This window comes from Hylaeus anthracinus, unplaced genomic scaffold (genome assembly GCF_026225885.1).
Source record: "Hylaeus anthracinus isolate JK02 unplaced genomic scaffold, UHH_iyHylAnth1.0_haploid 16228, whole genome shotgun sequence".
In the NCBI taxonomy this organism is placed as follows: domain Eukaryota; kingdom Metazoa; phylum Arthropoda; class Insecta; order Hymenoptera; family Colletidae; genus Hylaeus; species Hylaeus anthracinus.
In genome coordinates, this window is record NW_026534656.1 from 18,157 (window position 1) to 35,761 (window position 17,605).

At 41.7% G+C, this 17,605-nt stretch overlaps 1 protein-coding gene across 1 annotated transcript; it reads right to left on the minus strand.

Annotated features, from left to right (window-relative positions):
* Positions 1-8,383: 8,383 nt before the first annotated feature.
* Positions 8,384-15,613, minus strand: LOC128892737 (synaptic vesicle glycoprotein 2A-like). Its single transcript, XM_054153278.1, has 12 exons — positions 15,534-15,613; positions 14,028-14,187; positions 13,673-13,906; positions 13,330-13,492; positions 13,099-13,220; positions 12,674-12,918; positions 12,322-12,467; positions 11,342-11,501; positions 10,724-10,838; positions 10,464-10,623; positions 10,261-10,388; positions 8,384-10,187 (listed from the first exon to the last, which is right to left on the minus strand). The coding sequence occupies exons 2-12, from the start codon at positions 14,092-14,094 to the stop codon at positions 10,066-10,068; spliced, it is 1,662 nt and encodes a 553-aa protein (XP_054009253.1). The 5' UTR covers positions 14,095-14,187; positions 15,534-15,613; the 3' UTR covers positions 8,384-10,065.
* Between the last annotated feature and the right edge of the window lie 1,992 nt (positions 15,614-17,605).

The window sequence follows — 17,605 nt, forward strand, 5'->3', positions numbered from 1 at the left end:
TCGGTCGTGCATCGCGGCTTTTTTTCGACGCCGGGCGTACAAGAGACGCGTGACGCAAATGGACGAGCAAAACGTGCGAATCAGACAACGCGATTCACTTAATTACGGTGAACACCGTTAACGTTCAAGCACCGCTCGTCAACTTTCAATGTCGACCACTGTCCGAGCACCGTCGTCGCCTACCCCCGCGAAATTTACGAGGCGCGCATAGAATTTCCGTACTCGTTCTCGCTTGCTCCGCCCTGACAGAGATCGCTTTAGATGGGAACATGTACAGTTACCAGGATGGACATTTAAGTATCTCTGCTTGGATCGGACGGCGGACTCTGCGAACACCGCAACTTTATTGAGAACGACGGGTGTCCTCAGCGTTTCGAGCCTGCATTTTGGGTTAATGCTGATAGACTCTGATAGACTTCGACCCAGTTCGTGTGATTATCGAGTTATCTATGTAAATGGTTTACAGATTGTCTCGATTTCTTCGTGTATGATCTAGAACTTCTGCTGAGAGTCTCTCCATGAACTATGTGTACTTATGTTAGATTCCGATTTATTTCAAGTCCGGTTTCTAATACAATTCGGTACTTAGAAACTAGATTACCGCTACGTTCCTACTTCTGTTGTATTATGTTACGAAAAAGCTCGAGAAAGGAGTTTGGGTGTGCCTTATAAAGGTTTGTGTTTCAGGATTCAGAAAGTGGTGGAAATAAGGGGAAGGACCAATGAGAATCGTAGACTATTAAGGAGTCGGACGAGTTATTCGGAGTTAGTGAGTAAGGGTACAAGGGTCGGATGCTTAGTTGGTGTATGGACGGATGACTAGGTTTGAAACTTACAAATATTTACCTATCCCATGAAGATAAAACTACTGACTAACCTAAAGTAGTGAAGATTAGATGGTACAGTACAGGAGGTACAGATTAACCTAAACGATATCCAACACTTATTGTATAACTTGCAGCAAATATCGGTCTTCCAACAGAAAAATGACCTATACTTCAACACAAGTATGAGTTCTATTACGCAAGAAGTATGTCTTCTCAACTGCGCCATTGGATATACTCAGGCCTGTCTCATGCGCGCCTCCAGTTCGCAGGTTGCCAGACATCAGGCGTATCTGACCTAAATTTTTAATGATTCCCAACATTAAAATAAAATCTCGAAGATGTTTAGGTACGATTTCAAAGGAACAGTTTTAATTCTTCCCGATTTGTCTTCGCATAAAAAAAGAGGGTTCGTAAAAGGAAACTGCGACGGAATTTAAATTGCTTACCGAGAAAAATTTCGCGCAAAGATATCGATCTGAATGTAACTCTGTATAACAGGAAACGAGTTTGACGTTATTCAAACGTACAAAGTTGCGCTTCGCACCGCGGGACCTACCGGTCGGCGGTTGAACGGGCTAATTACCGACCACCGACCAGTTTCATCCGCGAGCGGTCAGTTCTTGCCGCGAAAAGTTTCCTGACCCCCCGTAAATTCAAGGATCATTTGTTCCTGGAATTTTAATTGTACGTAAACGCCTCAGGCAACGGACTGGATCTTTCTTCTCCTAATTTTTGAAAACAAACATGGGAACTTGCTGTAAAAAAACTGTCCATCATTGTGACGTAGCTACATTTCTTGGTAGATAATAAATAATACGCGTATCAAGATAAATAAAATAATATTAATGATTCTAGCTTGAAACTCGCAACCCACGTGTAGGATTCCTGCGGGTATCATAAATAACAGGAAAAGCGACGAAAACCAGGGGACTACGATCTCTTGCTACAACTTACCAGTTTACGCGCCTGAGGAAAGACCTGTTGCAATGTAGACTTCCATTTGCAGAATTGTTGCTGATTGTTCGAGAAAAATGGAGATTCATCAAGTGCCTTGATGCATGCTTATCGGGGTATTTGAGAGCATCCCATAAAAAGTCAGGAACTGCTAGGGTCAATGGAGATCCCAAGGTCCTCGCAGCTCAGCACCTCCAAACAAGGACTCTGCCATCCAAAAATGTAACCAAATATGAACATAAAATTCGGTCTAGCTCACTCGCTAAACGAGGAGTTCCTCTGCCGTTACCGAACAAATTTTACATAAACAGGCCAGTTAAAGTCCCATTACAAGCATCAGTCTCACGCAACCGGGATGCCTCGACGCTACGGGGCAACAACGTAATCCCGACCGTTACGCAATCGCGTTATCCGTTGAAATTCACCTTTCACGTAACTCCCCAGCGACCGTGAAATTGACAGGGGGAAATAATAACGCGGTCAGCGGCTGCAAACGGGGCAAAACCGAGACAGTGTATCCATTTAGCCATCCGTGGCAATTATGTAACGCGTTCCCTCCATTAATTACCACGGACGTCTATCAGGCTTAACTAGAAACGTGGGTCTCGGGATGCAGAATCGAAAGACTCGATCTCAATCAGACCTTGATAAAAAGTAGAGGACTTACGCGTTGGGACGAGAGTCCTTAGGAATGAGGGGGGCCGTTGAACCGTGGATGAACGACGAGACCGGTCTGGGGATCGCTCGGACGATAATTGCCTTTTGGATCGAGCGATGATATAGATTTCGACGCGCACGACACGCTGGGATTCCATTGCGTGGGATTCGACGACCACCGCGCGCCGCCAAGACGCTTCCCACGAAGAATTTGATTTGACGCTGTTGAGTCTACCACTCGCTATGAATCGATCACTTTCTGTACTCCAGACGCGAGGGAATTTTATGAAACTTTAGTACAATATAGTTGATGCAAGATCAAAAGGACTTTAAGTCATGATTTTGCTGATCTCGAATTCGTTTAAAAAATATAAATCGTTCAAGTTTGGTGCTTTCAACCACCATATCGCAATTTTTACAGGGAAGCCATTCCAAGGCGAAGGGGTCATTTTCTGCACTCTAAACGCGACGGAATTTTACCAAACTTTAGTATAATTTACTTTATGCGAAAATAAGGAGAGTTTAAGTCATCACTTTATCAACTTCGAATTTGTTTAAGAAATACTGAACCTCGAATTTTTTGTGATTTTTATTTATCACGAAAAGGAAAATGTTCACAACCCCGCAAAGGGGATCTTTATCGCAGTTTTATCTCGAAGCAAGGACGATCGTCGCCTCATAACGAGAATCCTTTGCGTCGTAGACACGTCCTGATAACCAAGGACGCCGTGTTTCCTTGCGAATTTCCTTGAGACGAAAGTGAATCGAATTTTATTGCTTCTTTATGGAAACACGAACCATTCCGTAAAATAGAACGCGAAGAATACTTCGAAGGTGATGTTCTACGCGTAGATCAGGATATCGTGGGTAATTGAGATGAGCTGACGATTCCATGGCGCCGTTCTCATCGCCAGACTTGGCAGTATTTGTTTGTTCGGGGAGAAACTGTTTAGACTCCGTTGGAATCTGACCAAGGAGACCGATTAATATCGTAACAGTATATTTTGATTGCAATTCTTGCAATAACATGGAATTATAACACAGTTCGGAGGCTGACAGTGACTGATGCTACTCGCTGAGCACCGAGTAGACTACTGAGTCGCTACCACTAATTCGTAGGAACTCGACCGCAGGCTTGAACATTACAAGTGTACAGTTTCTGCCATTGTAGTTCAAACAAGCAGTAACAATTATATAACTAATACATATATACATATATATTATATATATATATAATATTATATTAATATTATATATATATATTAATATTATTATATTAATTTTGATAACTCTCGCCCAAATTTCACCATTATTCCTTTATCAATATTAAACGACTACTTCCTTCTATTCAACATTAAAGCTTTTCGTATCTCTACATCGCTGATTTGTAATTTTCCTAGATGCTTCTCAGACCACTGCGGACCCAGTTCGTATCGCGATTCGCGTTCGGATCGAAGTACCTGTAGGGCAACCGAAGAGGAAAGTAACGCAGATTGAATGAGATCATACAACACATTATACTCGATCCAACCGATATCGCATACACGACGCCTTGCATCGTTACATCAGCGCACGAAGAGATTAACGAGGCATTTGTGGGCTCGATAATGACTGGTCAAGAGCGATCGAAGACCCGAGGACACGTTGCAACATTGACAACGATATCTTTCATTGAACAGGGGTTGATCTCGAGCCATCGATGCCCGTGTCTCGGCGCTGGCCACATCATCTCGATCGGTCGCCAACGATAACCCGTACGTAAACGATCCATTGCGGGTGATTTCTGTAAAGATTAAAATGAAGAGTATTCGAGTAGAAAGAGTACAAATGAGTAAGATAGATTCAAGCATCTATTTCGGAGCTTCGGTGCAACTTTCGTGTGACTGTTACAAATTACTATATCTATTTTACTTACAAAGATAGGCTCGAGGTATAAAGGGTTGGGACTCGGAGAACCCTGCCGACTAAAAATAAAATAAACGTCCGTAATTGCTAATTAAAGCCCGCATTGAAAAATATTTCTCACTGGTAAAATCTGTCGTTCACGATTGAACGACGAAGAAGAATTGGAACGATTAGCGGTTTCGAAGGTGAAAACCGTGGGATGATCCCAGCGTCAAACAATGATGCATTAAGTTTTAATTGCTGCGGGAGTTCTTTGCGGCAGCGACGACAGCGGTACATCCGTCGCAGATTGAGTCGCTTCTTCAGGGTGACAATCTCCCTCTAGGCTTGTCACTCGCCTACTCGTCGGTGGTCTTCAAGGACCTGTCACGGGGGACTGCTTCGTCATTGTCGCCGGAAGCTGCGTCTTCACGGACAGTAGCAATCGGGGATCTCGATAAGTGCAGGAATTTATCGAGTCGCCGTGTTACTCAGGCATTTTTCATCTGTCTGCGTAATTAATCAACGAACGTTGAGTGTGCTTCAGATACCGAGTTGTAAATGATAATTAATGAGGCGAAACTATTGGGGAAGTTCTTGTGCCTCGGGAGGAAATGGAACTATTATTGAAACTGAATTGAGTCATCATTGATTCGTGGGTGAAATAGAGTTTCAATTTTGTAAATTGGTTTTATAGTGATGAAGAAGACGAGAAGACTAGGAGCGAAGAAAAAGAAGTGTCTTACTGGCGACGCTCCCTGGCAATTTTCAGTTTCACTGACTCCGGCGGAAATGGCTTTCTCACGCCCGTGACGGAATTGTCATTATACTTTACGACTGCGAAAAACATCTACACAGATCGATCATTGACAATTAGTAGTTATAGATCAAAAATACCTATTCAAATAACACTAAACTCAAGGATCTCCTTCATTTCATTACAAGTAGTTAAAAAAGCACAATGCAAGGTTCAAAATGAAATATAAACACAAACCTAACTACCACAATTACCAACCATAACCGTAACGGACTCATTAAAATCCAGAGTACATAATCGCTTTTTAAGATCGTTTACCTATCGTTCCTCTCAAATCATCGTCCTTCGAACCTTCTCAATCAATTACATTCTCCTCCTCGATGAGCCAATTATTATCCAGAATTGACGTATCGTGGCAGTCTACCCTGTATTTACATTTAATCTCGATCCATTTATTCGTCCTCGAGGCTCTTCAAGGCCGAGTTCGCCATCCAAGCTCCCTGAAAACACCTCCAACGAGCAGAGATAACAGAAAAAATTGGTCAGAATTTATCTCCCACATTGGATAGTCTGAGCAGAGCTGCAGGATCGCCAACCGCGAAACTCGGCGCGTCGGGTAATCTCTGGTGGAAATCTGGCGAGCAAAGAAAGTTCAGCTGGAGGAAAACAAGAGTCCAACCGAAGTGAGAAGCGCGAGTACGGCGAACATGAACACCTAAGGAGGAGGGGATGAAAGCACAAGCCAGGAACCACGAAAGACAACGATCAGGAAGAGGTCGACGTCGAGGTAGCAACGGGAAGCGAACAAGGAGAAGAGGTCCTGGCCAGGGATAACCGAGGGAGAAAGAATCGAACAAGAACGGTAAGGAGCGAAGAGTCGCACGGTGTTCCATAGGCATAGCGGATCCTACGTAGCGGTAGATACCTTCAGATAATACTCTCATTTACATAGGTAGGCGCATAAATGAAAAGTAATGCGATGCACCGCGGAGCGAGCATATCGCGTGCGAGTTATACATTGTATATCTGGGTAAGTGGATATGCAGACCCGTTTGGGAAGCGACTCGAGAATGCACTTTTCGAACGATTATTTTCCATGGAATTCCATTACTTTGAATTTTCAACGAATTTGGGTTTCTTGTACTAGCACTTGTACTAGTTCACGTTATTCAGAGTTTTACTATTTTCATTCTAGACTACTGGAGTATTCTATTATTCCAAAATTGTATCGCGTAAACTAGCAGACATTCACTTACAGGTCGATCGATGACTCGTCCTTTGAGGTTCCTGCAACGACTATGAATGTTTAATTAATTTGGAGATGTTAACCCTTTGCGTTCCTATATCGAGCGAGGCTCGACAAAAATGTACTGAAATCAGAAAATTTGGACTGGTTAATTTGAAATGCTTTCTTATTACTTCTTGTAATGTACTTGGACGATTAGCAACGTGAGGGCGACACGTCTCGATGAATACCGATCCAAAGACCCGTGTACGCGATCCCCGAAACAGTCCAAGTTTAATTTCTGCCATGGTTTAGGTTCTGCGTGGCTGGCACACGTGCTTCGATTATAACGTATCTAGTTATGATTACCATTTGGTAGTTTTCATTAATAAACGTATATATATATACACACATTACACTTCTATTACTGCATTCTTATGTGTTAAATTCAAACTAATTCCTCTCTCTGCGTTTCGCTGCACTATTTATTGTCAATCGTTACTTCGATCACCGCCACTGCGCCGCCATTACCGGAAGGAAACCGCGCTAATTTCAGTCGAATGAAGTTCGCCCGGAGTGGTGTCATCGTGTCGGCGCCATTAATTAAAGGGTCCCAGCCAGCACCTGAACGCAGTCGTTCGACCACCACTGTCGTTTTACACCTTCCTGTCGTTTCTCGAACAACCTCTGCGACTCCGAGTGTTTCGATGAAAAACCGTCATTGCGTTGCGTCTCTTCCTTCGAAGCGACTCGCGCGGTCCTAGGATTGCGTGTCAAGTACGAACTGATACCGATACCTCGCAGAAACAAGAAACAATAATAAATAAATATGTGCAGGCTGTCCCGTTTTAAACGTTATCGAGGAATGATATAAACTCAAACAAAATAACGATGATTTTAAGTAGTACTCAGTCGTTGCTCAAATGATTAGCGTCGAAGGAAGAAGAAAACTTTTCTATCTCGAGGAAGTGATGCATACTAAATAGCTATTAGTTGATAAAAATGATCAAAATCAATTTATGAAATACGTAGACATTGATCTGTAGGACGAATAAAAAATAGAAATAATTTATTCGATCCAACGTGAAATAAAAATCTCACTTGATCAATTACAGTTAGAATCGAATGGTGGAGGGCAGGGAAAATTGTCACTCGAAAGCGGGAGTTGCTGTGATAACACGTTCCACGCGTTCGAGATATAAATAACTGAGATATAAGTGACTGTCTCGCCTGGAGAGGAGCATCGACTGAGCGAGTTCAGGTGAACGGAACCCTAACGCGTTCGATGCTTGGCTGGAACGACCCAACAGTCAGTCATATCGCATCGTTATCGACTCTAGGAGGAGAAAGGCAACGGATGTGACGGTGATTCGAGAATTTCGCGGGAAAAGTTAACAGTATCGAGCCCGCTGGCGTTTCCGATGCGACTGGCTGTTACTGGTCGTACCCACGGGGTCTGTTTTATTTCTCGGGGAAAGAACGATCGAGCGAATAGCGGCCGTGAAATCGCGATACGACGTCTTCGGGCCCGTAAAGAATTATTAGAGAATCGCGGGTCCGCTCTCACGGGAGCACAAGACACGCCTCTTGACTCCTGCGTTTGATTATGAGGGCACATCTGGAGGAGTCGCAACAGTTCACCTTTCGTCATTCATTTTTTAGTGAATTTAAGATCTTGGTAGGTTACAAACAAATGTTGTTGGATGAAAAATGTTTGTAGATGAATGAAATATGGCTATCGATGACAAGAATTTGCCGTACCAAGCTTAGCTTCAGAGAAACGGAAGAAATTAAAGTAGAACCATAGTTAGACAAAATGGCGACCATGCGCAGGCTCCCATACAATAATCGAGGTTCTACTGTATCTCTGACTAGATTAATCCTAAGTAACACCAAACATAAATAGAAATATCTACACAAAGAGAGGTATTCCAATGTATGCTCCAAGCGATTCTGAACCAAGAAGACCCTGCATAAATTCATTTCCACCCCTGAGGGCAAGCCTTGTTCGGTCTCCATACCAGCCAGCAGGAGTAGGTGCTACCAGTTTGAGAATTAAATAATAGGTTCTTGAACTAACCAAGGAAGCAGCTCGTTAGTTATCAGTGTCTTATCCACTGTTTAGTGTAAATTCTCAGTCAGTCTCACAGCAATGAATATACCCCTTTAAGGGAAAGGACGAACGAGGGAAGAACGCAAACGCAATGCCAACGCGTTTTTCCCTGGACCGGTACACGCGTACAACGCGCATGCTTTCCTTCCGCAATTTATTCGGAATGCTGTCTTAGGCGCCACTCTGTTCTCGTGGGGAACACCAAAGAAACGCGCAGGAATTTTGAACGGTACGGTTCTTGCTTCCGTTGCTTCCTTTTTCCGTGCTGGCGAGGGAATATTTTCTTAACCCATTGGAACCATTTCGTGGTCTTGTTCTTCATCGCCCATTGTAAAATTGAAGTGTTTGAGCGGCGATTGTACTTTTGTATGCAGCCACAGGTTGAAACTTTATCGTATTCTTAAATAGAAGCACCTAACAAGAGAATGCTTCAAAGAAAGCTAAGTGATGTTCATCGAAACAATTAGAAGAAACAATTTTGCCAATTTTTCCAATAAAAGATTGGCCAACCTCTGCTTCGTTTCAATTTCAATAGCCGGCAGATCTATACAACCTCGAGCACTAAACAGTTTCTGAGATATCTAGAAATAGAAAAAAATAGAAAAAATACCAGTCCAGTCGATCGATCGTGCTGTTTGACCAAGGAACAGACCGTGAAGGAGCGTCGCGATCGAGCGCGTCCGCGACGCCTTGACTTTCTCCCATTGTAATTCTCGTACGAACTTTTATGGACACGCGTAATTACTCGATCAACGTGGCCGCCGCGAACGTGTCGAGATCCCGGGCGCGAGATAAAGCCCCGTCCACACGAAAGCTGTTGGGGGCCTCCAGGCGGCGTGTGTACGGGATCGAGAAGAACGAGCATGTGGGTGAAGGCTGGAGGGCTCTCCAGGATGTGTCGAAAGTGAAACCCAAGGCCTCGTGCACATCCTTGCCGTATGCACACGCAGATGCGCGAGGAACACCGTAAGATTCGTCCTCGAGGCGCTCGATCATCGTTTCGGATCGATATCGATCCTCCCTGGGCGACCGTGAAGGGTGGACGTCGAAGGCTGCGAAATTTCTATCGACGACGTTGCGCAACGACTTCGTTCTTCCACGTAAAATAATAAAGCTGTGAGAAGAAGCGTGAGGATTTTGAACAGATTTGGTGTGATTCCGGAGCGTAGGCGGTTGGAATTCGTATTACTTTTATTACTTTTAATAGAAGTAGAATGAAAAGTGATGAATACTGCATGCGTACAAAACAATGTGGCAATAGAAAACTGTATACAATGAATGATAAATCTATACTTTGTGAGATAAGTGACCAGGAATGAAGTGTGATTAATTGATATCATTCTGAATGGAATGTCTTAGGTCAGGTTTACTGTCCTTTATGCTTGAGTATTAAATCGCATCTGTACTTCATGGAAATATCGGTTATTTTAGACAGGATACGCCAAGTATCCTTCCCTCGACGACAACTTGGCAAGCAATTGGATATCGTGACGCAAACGCATCTGAATTTATCGCATCCTCGCGATCCTTTGGCCTTTGCTCGTCCTCGAGCGCTCTTCACTTCGTTTAGCCCAATTCAACCAGAGATATTCCCTTAGCAAACCAAACGAAAACTCGGCGAAACGCTTCACTGACTTTCAACGAAGAATTACTGCGCGAACTCTGGGCGGATGGAAGCGATATCGAATCCGTGAATGCTTGCGCGAAGGCAGCTTCCTCCGGTCGTGGTCTTCTTAGCGGCGGCCAAGAAACAGGTTAACACGATTGAAACTGGAATGAAGAGGAATTATGGTAGCGTCCATAATGAAAAATGTTGGATCACGAAGTAAAGAGCGTGGCTTACGTATGACGAAGCCTGCCAAAACGATCAGTGGCGCCAGGCAGCCATACTCTAGCAGAACTGGGAAAAGAAGACTTCCGACGATAGATCCTAGTCTTCCAGCTGTCCACACAAGGCTCACTGCGATGGTCCTGGTTTCCAGAAGATGAAAATGAACCCAATTATTCGATTAACGTTTGTAAACTGAGAATTTATTGACAAAATACCTTAACGAAGTTGGGAAGAGGATAACAGCTGCGCTAACGACAACGTTAAGGTTGGTGGTCATCAGTCCTACGAACGTGCACATCAGTACCAACGTGGACATTGCGTTAGAAGACCAATTCAAGTACACTATGCAGAAAAGTGCCACCCCGTAACAGACGACTAAAACAAGAAAGAATATGTGATTTTAGCAGGAAAATTTTGGAACCCACTTTATAAATAATCTTTGCAAAAAGAGTGGTGAGAGTGGTTAAATACTCACACAGCAAGTTCTTCTGATTAATGATCTTCAGTACGAGAGTAGCCACCAGGATGCAAATGATTGTAAAGGTATATATAATAACAGTGCTCATGTAAACCGATTCGTTTATGACGGCCTAGAAAACGTGCACCAAAACATGTCATTACTAAAAACTTTGAAACCATAAATGAAAAGGGTAACTTAATCAAAAGTATAAATTCTGTCTAGGAAGTTACACTTGTAACGCGCGGCATTCCGCGCGCCTACTTGTTATTTCTAAAGATCTTATTACAAGTACGCAGCCATTAGCTCGCTATTACTCGCGACAAAGGATCAACAAATGGTTCTTTTCCCGCGAGTAATACATGAGTGGAGACCCGCGAGGGAGATACAAGGAAATAGGAGAAAAATGGAAGGAAACAAAGTTCCTTCGATCTCCAGTTACAATCTTAGAAACTAAGATTGTTCGAACGATCCTTCGTCGCGAGTAATAGTGAGCTTATAGATGCAAACTTGTAGTAAGATCTTTAGATATAAAAACTAGGTGCAGATTCTCTTTCCTGCCTTATTCTGCGTAGAAATTTAACGCAAGCTTTTCTGTACTAGCAGAAAGTATAAACTCAATGATCTCACGTTTACACAACTTGTCCCGTCTGTCGTGGAATTGCCATTTGCGTTGGTGGAGAAGTCCAGGATGTCGCAAAACGTTATTTTCTGGTCTGTTGTTGCATTAGTTTGCGATACAAAATTGTCCAATATCGCGAACAGCTCCGGTTGCCACAGGCGAATAGTATTTGTGCTGCAAAAGATGATTATACATGTATAAAAATATTAATTACTACATATAAAGTTTGAGGTACGCGGAATATTATTTTTATCAACAAACGAAATTTACATCCAAGGGAATAAAAAATCCTTCTTTCTGACGTCAAACTAATCTCGACACGTCATGCAACTATGCATGGCACGAGAACGACGTATTAGTTTGATAAGGCGAGCGTGTCATTCGTCATACCGCACCTAGTCAGCTGATATGTACTTTGCTCTCGTGTTCTGATAAAAATATGAATACTTAACAGCGTCCTAATTAATTTTTAACTTCTCTTTACTGCCCAGTCACACTCTGCGATCGATCACGATTAATTATGTGATCTGTTCATTATGTCAGCAGTGCATTATTGTTCGATGGGGCTTCTATAGGTAAGATTTAATAAATATTAAAATAAAACTGCATCAGTCACATGTCTGATAAATTTACTTATCGGTGATTACCAAAAGTGTAGAATTAAGTAGCGCTTATCAACATCATCATAGACATCGTCCAGCCGATCGACGTGTAAGAAGCTTTCGTATCTCGTAACAAAGATAAATGGACTTAAACGCTACTATCATAATTAACGACTCGTGTGATTGATAAGCGTTCGAAAGCAGTCGTGCGCTCACGCATATAGTTGTTGAGTGCATAACGTTTTAAATGTGATCGAAATAAAGAAAATATAGCTACAATAGGTGAAAAAGAACTGGAGTACTGATAATTATTATTTATATATATTATCCGATGAGAAATTCCTTCTCCCAAACAATCAAACAACATACATAACAGAAATTGATTTACTCACGCCAACATCGTTCCAAATTGAATAAGAGTGACCAAGAGGATTCGAGGCAAGTGCGGATAAAAGAAAATGGCTGTCTTCTGAGACTTCTGATTCAGGTTAGCGTCGCTGGACGCTTTGTGATAGGATTCGTCTGCCAAGTCCAATATCTTGGTAAAACAGTAAATAAAGATACTTGAATTACTGCATACATAAGTCTTTAAAACAATCGATTTCTCCGTAAACAAACTTTACACTCAGCAGTTTCAAAGATACGCGGTCGACCTAGTTTCACAAAGTTCCGCGATAACATCTGCATTCCGATACACGCTTTCCATCACCAAAGCTATTCATACTGCCATTTCGGATATCTTACCGGATATTCGTTGGCAGGTCTTCCCGTGTTCAGTTTGTAAATCATTTTGAAGACTTTCATCGCTTCCTCGTTACGACCGCGCGACATCAGGAACTTCGGACTCTCTGGAAACAGGAAGAGAAAGACGGTGCCTAACAGCGTCGGGACGCCGCACAGAGAGAGATAAATTCTCCAGGAGTTGAAAACGAAAGCACCGTTCCAGATGACGATGGACCACGGTTGAGGGACCACCAACCATCCCAGTGCTAAAAAGTAAAGCGACTTAGTCAATCATGGAGACACTAATTGAAATGGGTCTTGGAGAGTTTTTAAAATGAAAACTATTCGATGGATCGAAATGAAACTTTTTATGCTTGTTAATATACTTCTAGAGAAGTCACGTGAATCTTTTCATGTATTTTATTTCAATAATGTGTGAGCAGTACCTGCAGCCACGATGGTCCCGAATATAACAGAAAATCCGACGAATAGGGGGATTCGCCCTCTTCCTTTGATTCCGTAGAATTCGGAACAGTATGTCACCATTGCTGCGTGAGGGCCACTTAGTCTGAAACATGAGAAATTACATAGAATTGTTTGAAATCAGGTGGGAAGATAAGGGATCCTCAATTATGAAATATTGACTTTAATGAGTCAGATAATAATCGAGCACTCACATAACCCCGTTGATAAACTTAAAGGACGCTAGTGTCCAAAAGTTTTGCGAGAAACCGGTGAGAATATTGCAAATTCCGTCTGCCATGTAGCCATAGATGACGACAGACCTTCTGCCTCGAACGTCGGCTACGTAGCCCCATAGAAACCCGCTTGAAACCATCCCTATTTAAAATTAACGAAAGAACTATTTGAGCCATGCAATTTGTAATAAAGAAAATCTTATTCTATTAGTAGATAACAAAAATAAAAGACCTGGCCAAATGACATGTTTCACTCTATATATTATTCTTAATAACCATCTAACGAAGCATTTCTTGTGTGTTCAAATAGGATGCTACCCACCAACGAAAGAGATGGCATTCAGGACTCCTTTTTGGAACAGTGTGGTCTTCAAATCGCACTCTATGGTCGGAAGAATTATCGATATGGACGTAGCATCCATTCCACCTGCCCATGCCGCTGGAATGACCGCCAGAAGAAGAAGGAACTGAAACTTTCCGCTTCCGGCGGCTGCAATGGCCGTCTCGAAGTCCGCTGGCTTCTTCTCGTGAATATCTTTGCCCATGTTCCCTACCGCTGAGTTTAAATTCATTTTATTTTATTTTTTAGGAAAGAAACTACTTCTTGGTTCTTTGAAAATAACGTTTGGTCTGGTAAGTATTACTTTTTCCATTGGAAAAAGAAACATCGAACTCACCGGAAGCATTTTTCTCTGGAACAGCAATGATGCTGTCATTGTTGAGTGGCATTCTGGGGGAGATCATCCATCGGATTTCAAAAATCCACGGGAAGGATTAAAATGATCAAAATCCTAATCTCAACTCACTGCTAGTCTTTAGATCATCCGCGGCATACTTCTGGGTATGGTGCAGAAATAAAAAACCGAAATGATGATATTCGAGTAATTTTTATCTTCGTCTACTCTCCACTATCTTTTCTTAAGTATTAGAAAATCGTTCGTAAACAATTTGATTTCTTGAGCAAACGTGCATAGCCCAATTTTAAGTGGCTAACGCCAAATTCTTTCGCGTTAGTTAGAAAGAATTCGAATAAAGTATTTATATTTAATAAAAAGTGTAAACTTTTCATAAGGCTTCTAAGTATCACGCAACCCACGAGGTTTCAATTTCACAACTATTCTTTATCGTTGCACGACAGTTGCCAAGGTGCAACATCGCGGATCAACGCCAGCGATTTTATCAATTAAATTGTATCCTTCCGTTCGCGAAAAATACTCTTTAAAATCGAGAAAGCGAAGAGGCTACGAGTAAAAATCCTTTTGGAAATGTATTCTTGCTGCAACATTGATAGGAAGAACTTCCAAAGCATTCCGAAACAGCTTATCGAGATTTCGTTACGTAATGCGTCACAGAATCGGTGGTACGGCTGCTCGCGATATCATAAATCATAGCACGTATCGTAAGACAATAAAAATGTACGTAACTGCGCGCGTCAGTCCAGATAAGTTCTTGTTGCACGTATATGGAAAACGGTATGCAACCTCGGAACCTATCAATTACGTCTTGCCCAAGGCGTTGCGCATAAGCGATTCAATATTTTTGTTCCTTTGCTAGTATTTATAAGTAATCGAATCAACGCTTTCGAGCCTCGAGTTCGATTCCTCTTCGAAACACATAGAGATTACATGGAGTAACAATCGATATTTACAAGTACACTCATAAGAAAATAATTATTATTTATTTATTATTTTCTTATATTACTTTATATAATTATATAAATATTCATTTCTATTCTGGATAGTCTTTGTGGACTTTCAGAAGGACCCAAACTTGACAAGTTAATTTCCATAAAAAAAAGGAAACGCTTTGTTCCCTCGTTTCTACACGGCAATTAAAATCGCTGATAGTTGGTTTTGCGTTAACGATCAACGAACAGCAGTGACTTCTCTTAACTCAAGTGGCAAGTTACACGCTTCGGGTACTTTGACAGCTGCTTTGTTCCTTTGTTGTGCTCGATACAGGAAATATCATGTCCACCCTGACCTTACGCTCGCGATACTAGCGGCCAGATACCCGTTGAAAATTATTGAAACCAGCGGCCATTTTTCCTCTAAAAATTCTAACATTACCAGCGATGAGCAACAAATTTTTAGCTAAACTTTCTACTCATTCTAACACTGTAACCCAAACTTTAAAGCAGTCTGACATAGTGTCATACGTACGAAAAAACTTATCAGCCTTACCGAAAAGAACTCGATATTTATCACGATTTTTATTGTCACTGGCGCAATTCATTGAACGCTACACGAAGATTCGAACTTTCCTTTTAAGACTACTGCCGTTTTCTTAATTTTCGTCTTTCTTTATATGTGATGGGTCGAACGATAACGACGCTTACGTAGATTAAAATCTCTTCGAACTCTTTGTGTCTCGAAAATAACGACGGTTATCGTGTCAACTGTGAAGACGAATTATTGTTTACGTGTCCATCGACAACAAAACATTAAACAGCGATTTGATGGATTTTTGAATTGCCAGACGATTCCAGGATCATTTCTCTGTACACCTTCAGTTGTACACTGATTGTGTATAGGCCAGACATTGAATCATCTCTTGCAGTGATAGATTCTTTTTAACCGTGTTGCATCTTGTAGAGCATGCCCCCCCCCCTGGTGGTCCCATTATCACGACTTTTTGCGATTTGTCATTTTTTAACCGTCTTTTGACTAAAAAACCGTGATTTTTAGGTATGCTTGCCGATTATGTCGAGATGGCTTGATGAATCGGAGTGAAACCTCTTGCATCTTGTCGAATATTTCTTCCAGTTGATCGCGTAAAAGAAACATTTTGTGATTTGTCATTTTTTACCCGTCCTTTTTTTAAACAGAAACATTTTATCTTGCTTTTTACTCCGAGACGGATGGACCAATCAGATTGAAACTTCTTGCATCTGGAAGAGCATTTGCCATTTAGTCCCATAACAAAACATTTGTCCTTGTCTTATTTTTTACCACTTTATATCACTTTTTATCGCAAAAAGCGTACTATTTCACGTATGTTTGGCCTGAAACCGATGAAATCAATGAAACCTCTTACATTTTTCTGCCGGAGAGGTTTTCACAATGATCACAGATGCAAAAATTTATGAATTTCTGTATTGTTTATAACTATTGTTATCGCAAAATTCCTATTATATGATGTAACTCGGTGAGGAAATTACCGAGCGCGATGGAACCTTCCGCATTTCATGATACATGAATTCGTGATGTTCCCATTTGCAAAAATTTATCGACACTTTTATTGTTTTATTGTTTAAAATCAATGTTGGTGCGAAATTGTTATGCTGTGGTGTAGCTCGACAAGGAATTTACCAAACGCAATCAATCCTTTCACATGTATTTGCACATGTATTCCTGATAATCCCATTTGCAATTATACAGGGTGTCCAAAAAATGTTGGATGTCCTTGAATAGGGTATTTCGGGGGGAGAGGGCGTGGGGATGATTTGAAACAATTTTTTCTTAACGAAGATGTTGTTCGAGGCTTCGTTAAGGAGATATTGACAGAAACCCCCGACCAAACAGAGCGCGAGTATGCCAGTGGTGCGCCTGCGGTAGCATAGGCCCCACAGGCGCTCCTCCGGCATACTCGCGCTCTGATTGGTCGGGAGTTTCTGTTTCTGGAATATCTCCTTAACAATCCTCGAGCAACATTTTCGCTAAGGAAAAATTGTTTCAACCCCGCCGCCCCTGCGGAACAAGCCTTTTCAAGGACCTCCAACGTTTTTAGGTCAGCCTGTATATTGCTCATAACTGTTAATATTACATAAAAACCTATAGGTTATATATTGCCACTAAAAAGAGTGAAATAAAATAATTTTTTGAAAAAAAAAATTAAACCGTCATCAAAAAAGGTACAGTGAAAAGTATGAAATAATTTCTTGTTAATTTATATAAATACGCACTAGTTCTAGATATAATTGTTTAAAAGTATGGGAAAATGCAATGAAAAGCATGAAATAATTTCTAGTAATTTATATGAATCTGCATTATCGACCGAGCACTCCACATTATCGACAGAACGATCTGCATTATCGACCGAGCACTCCACATTACCGGCAGAGTAACCCGCATTATCAACCGAGCACTCTACATTACCGACAGAACGATCTGCATTATCGCCCGAGTACTCTACATCACTTACAGAGTAACCTGCATTATCGACTGAGTACTCCACATTACTGGCAGAGTTACCTGCATTATCGACCGAGTACTCCACATTAGCGGCAGAGTAACGTGCATTACCGACCGAGCAC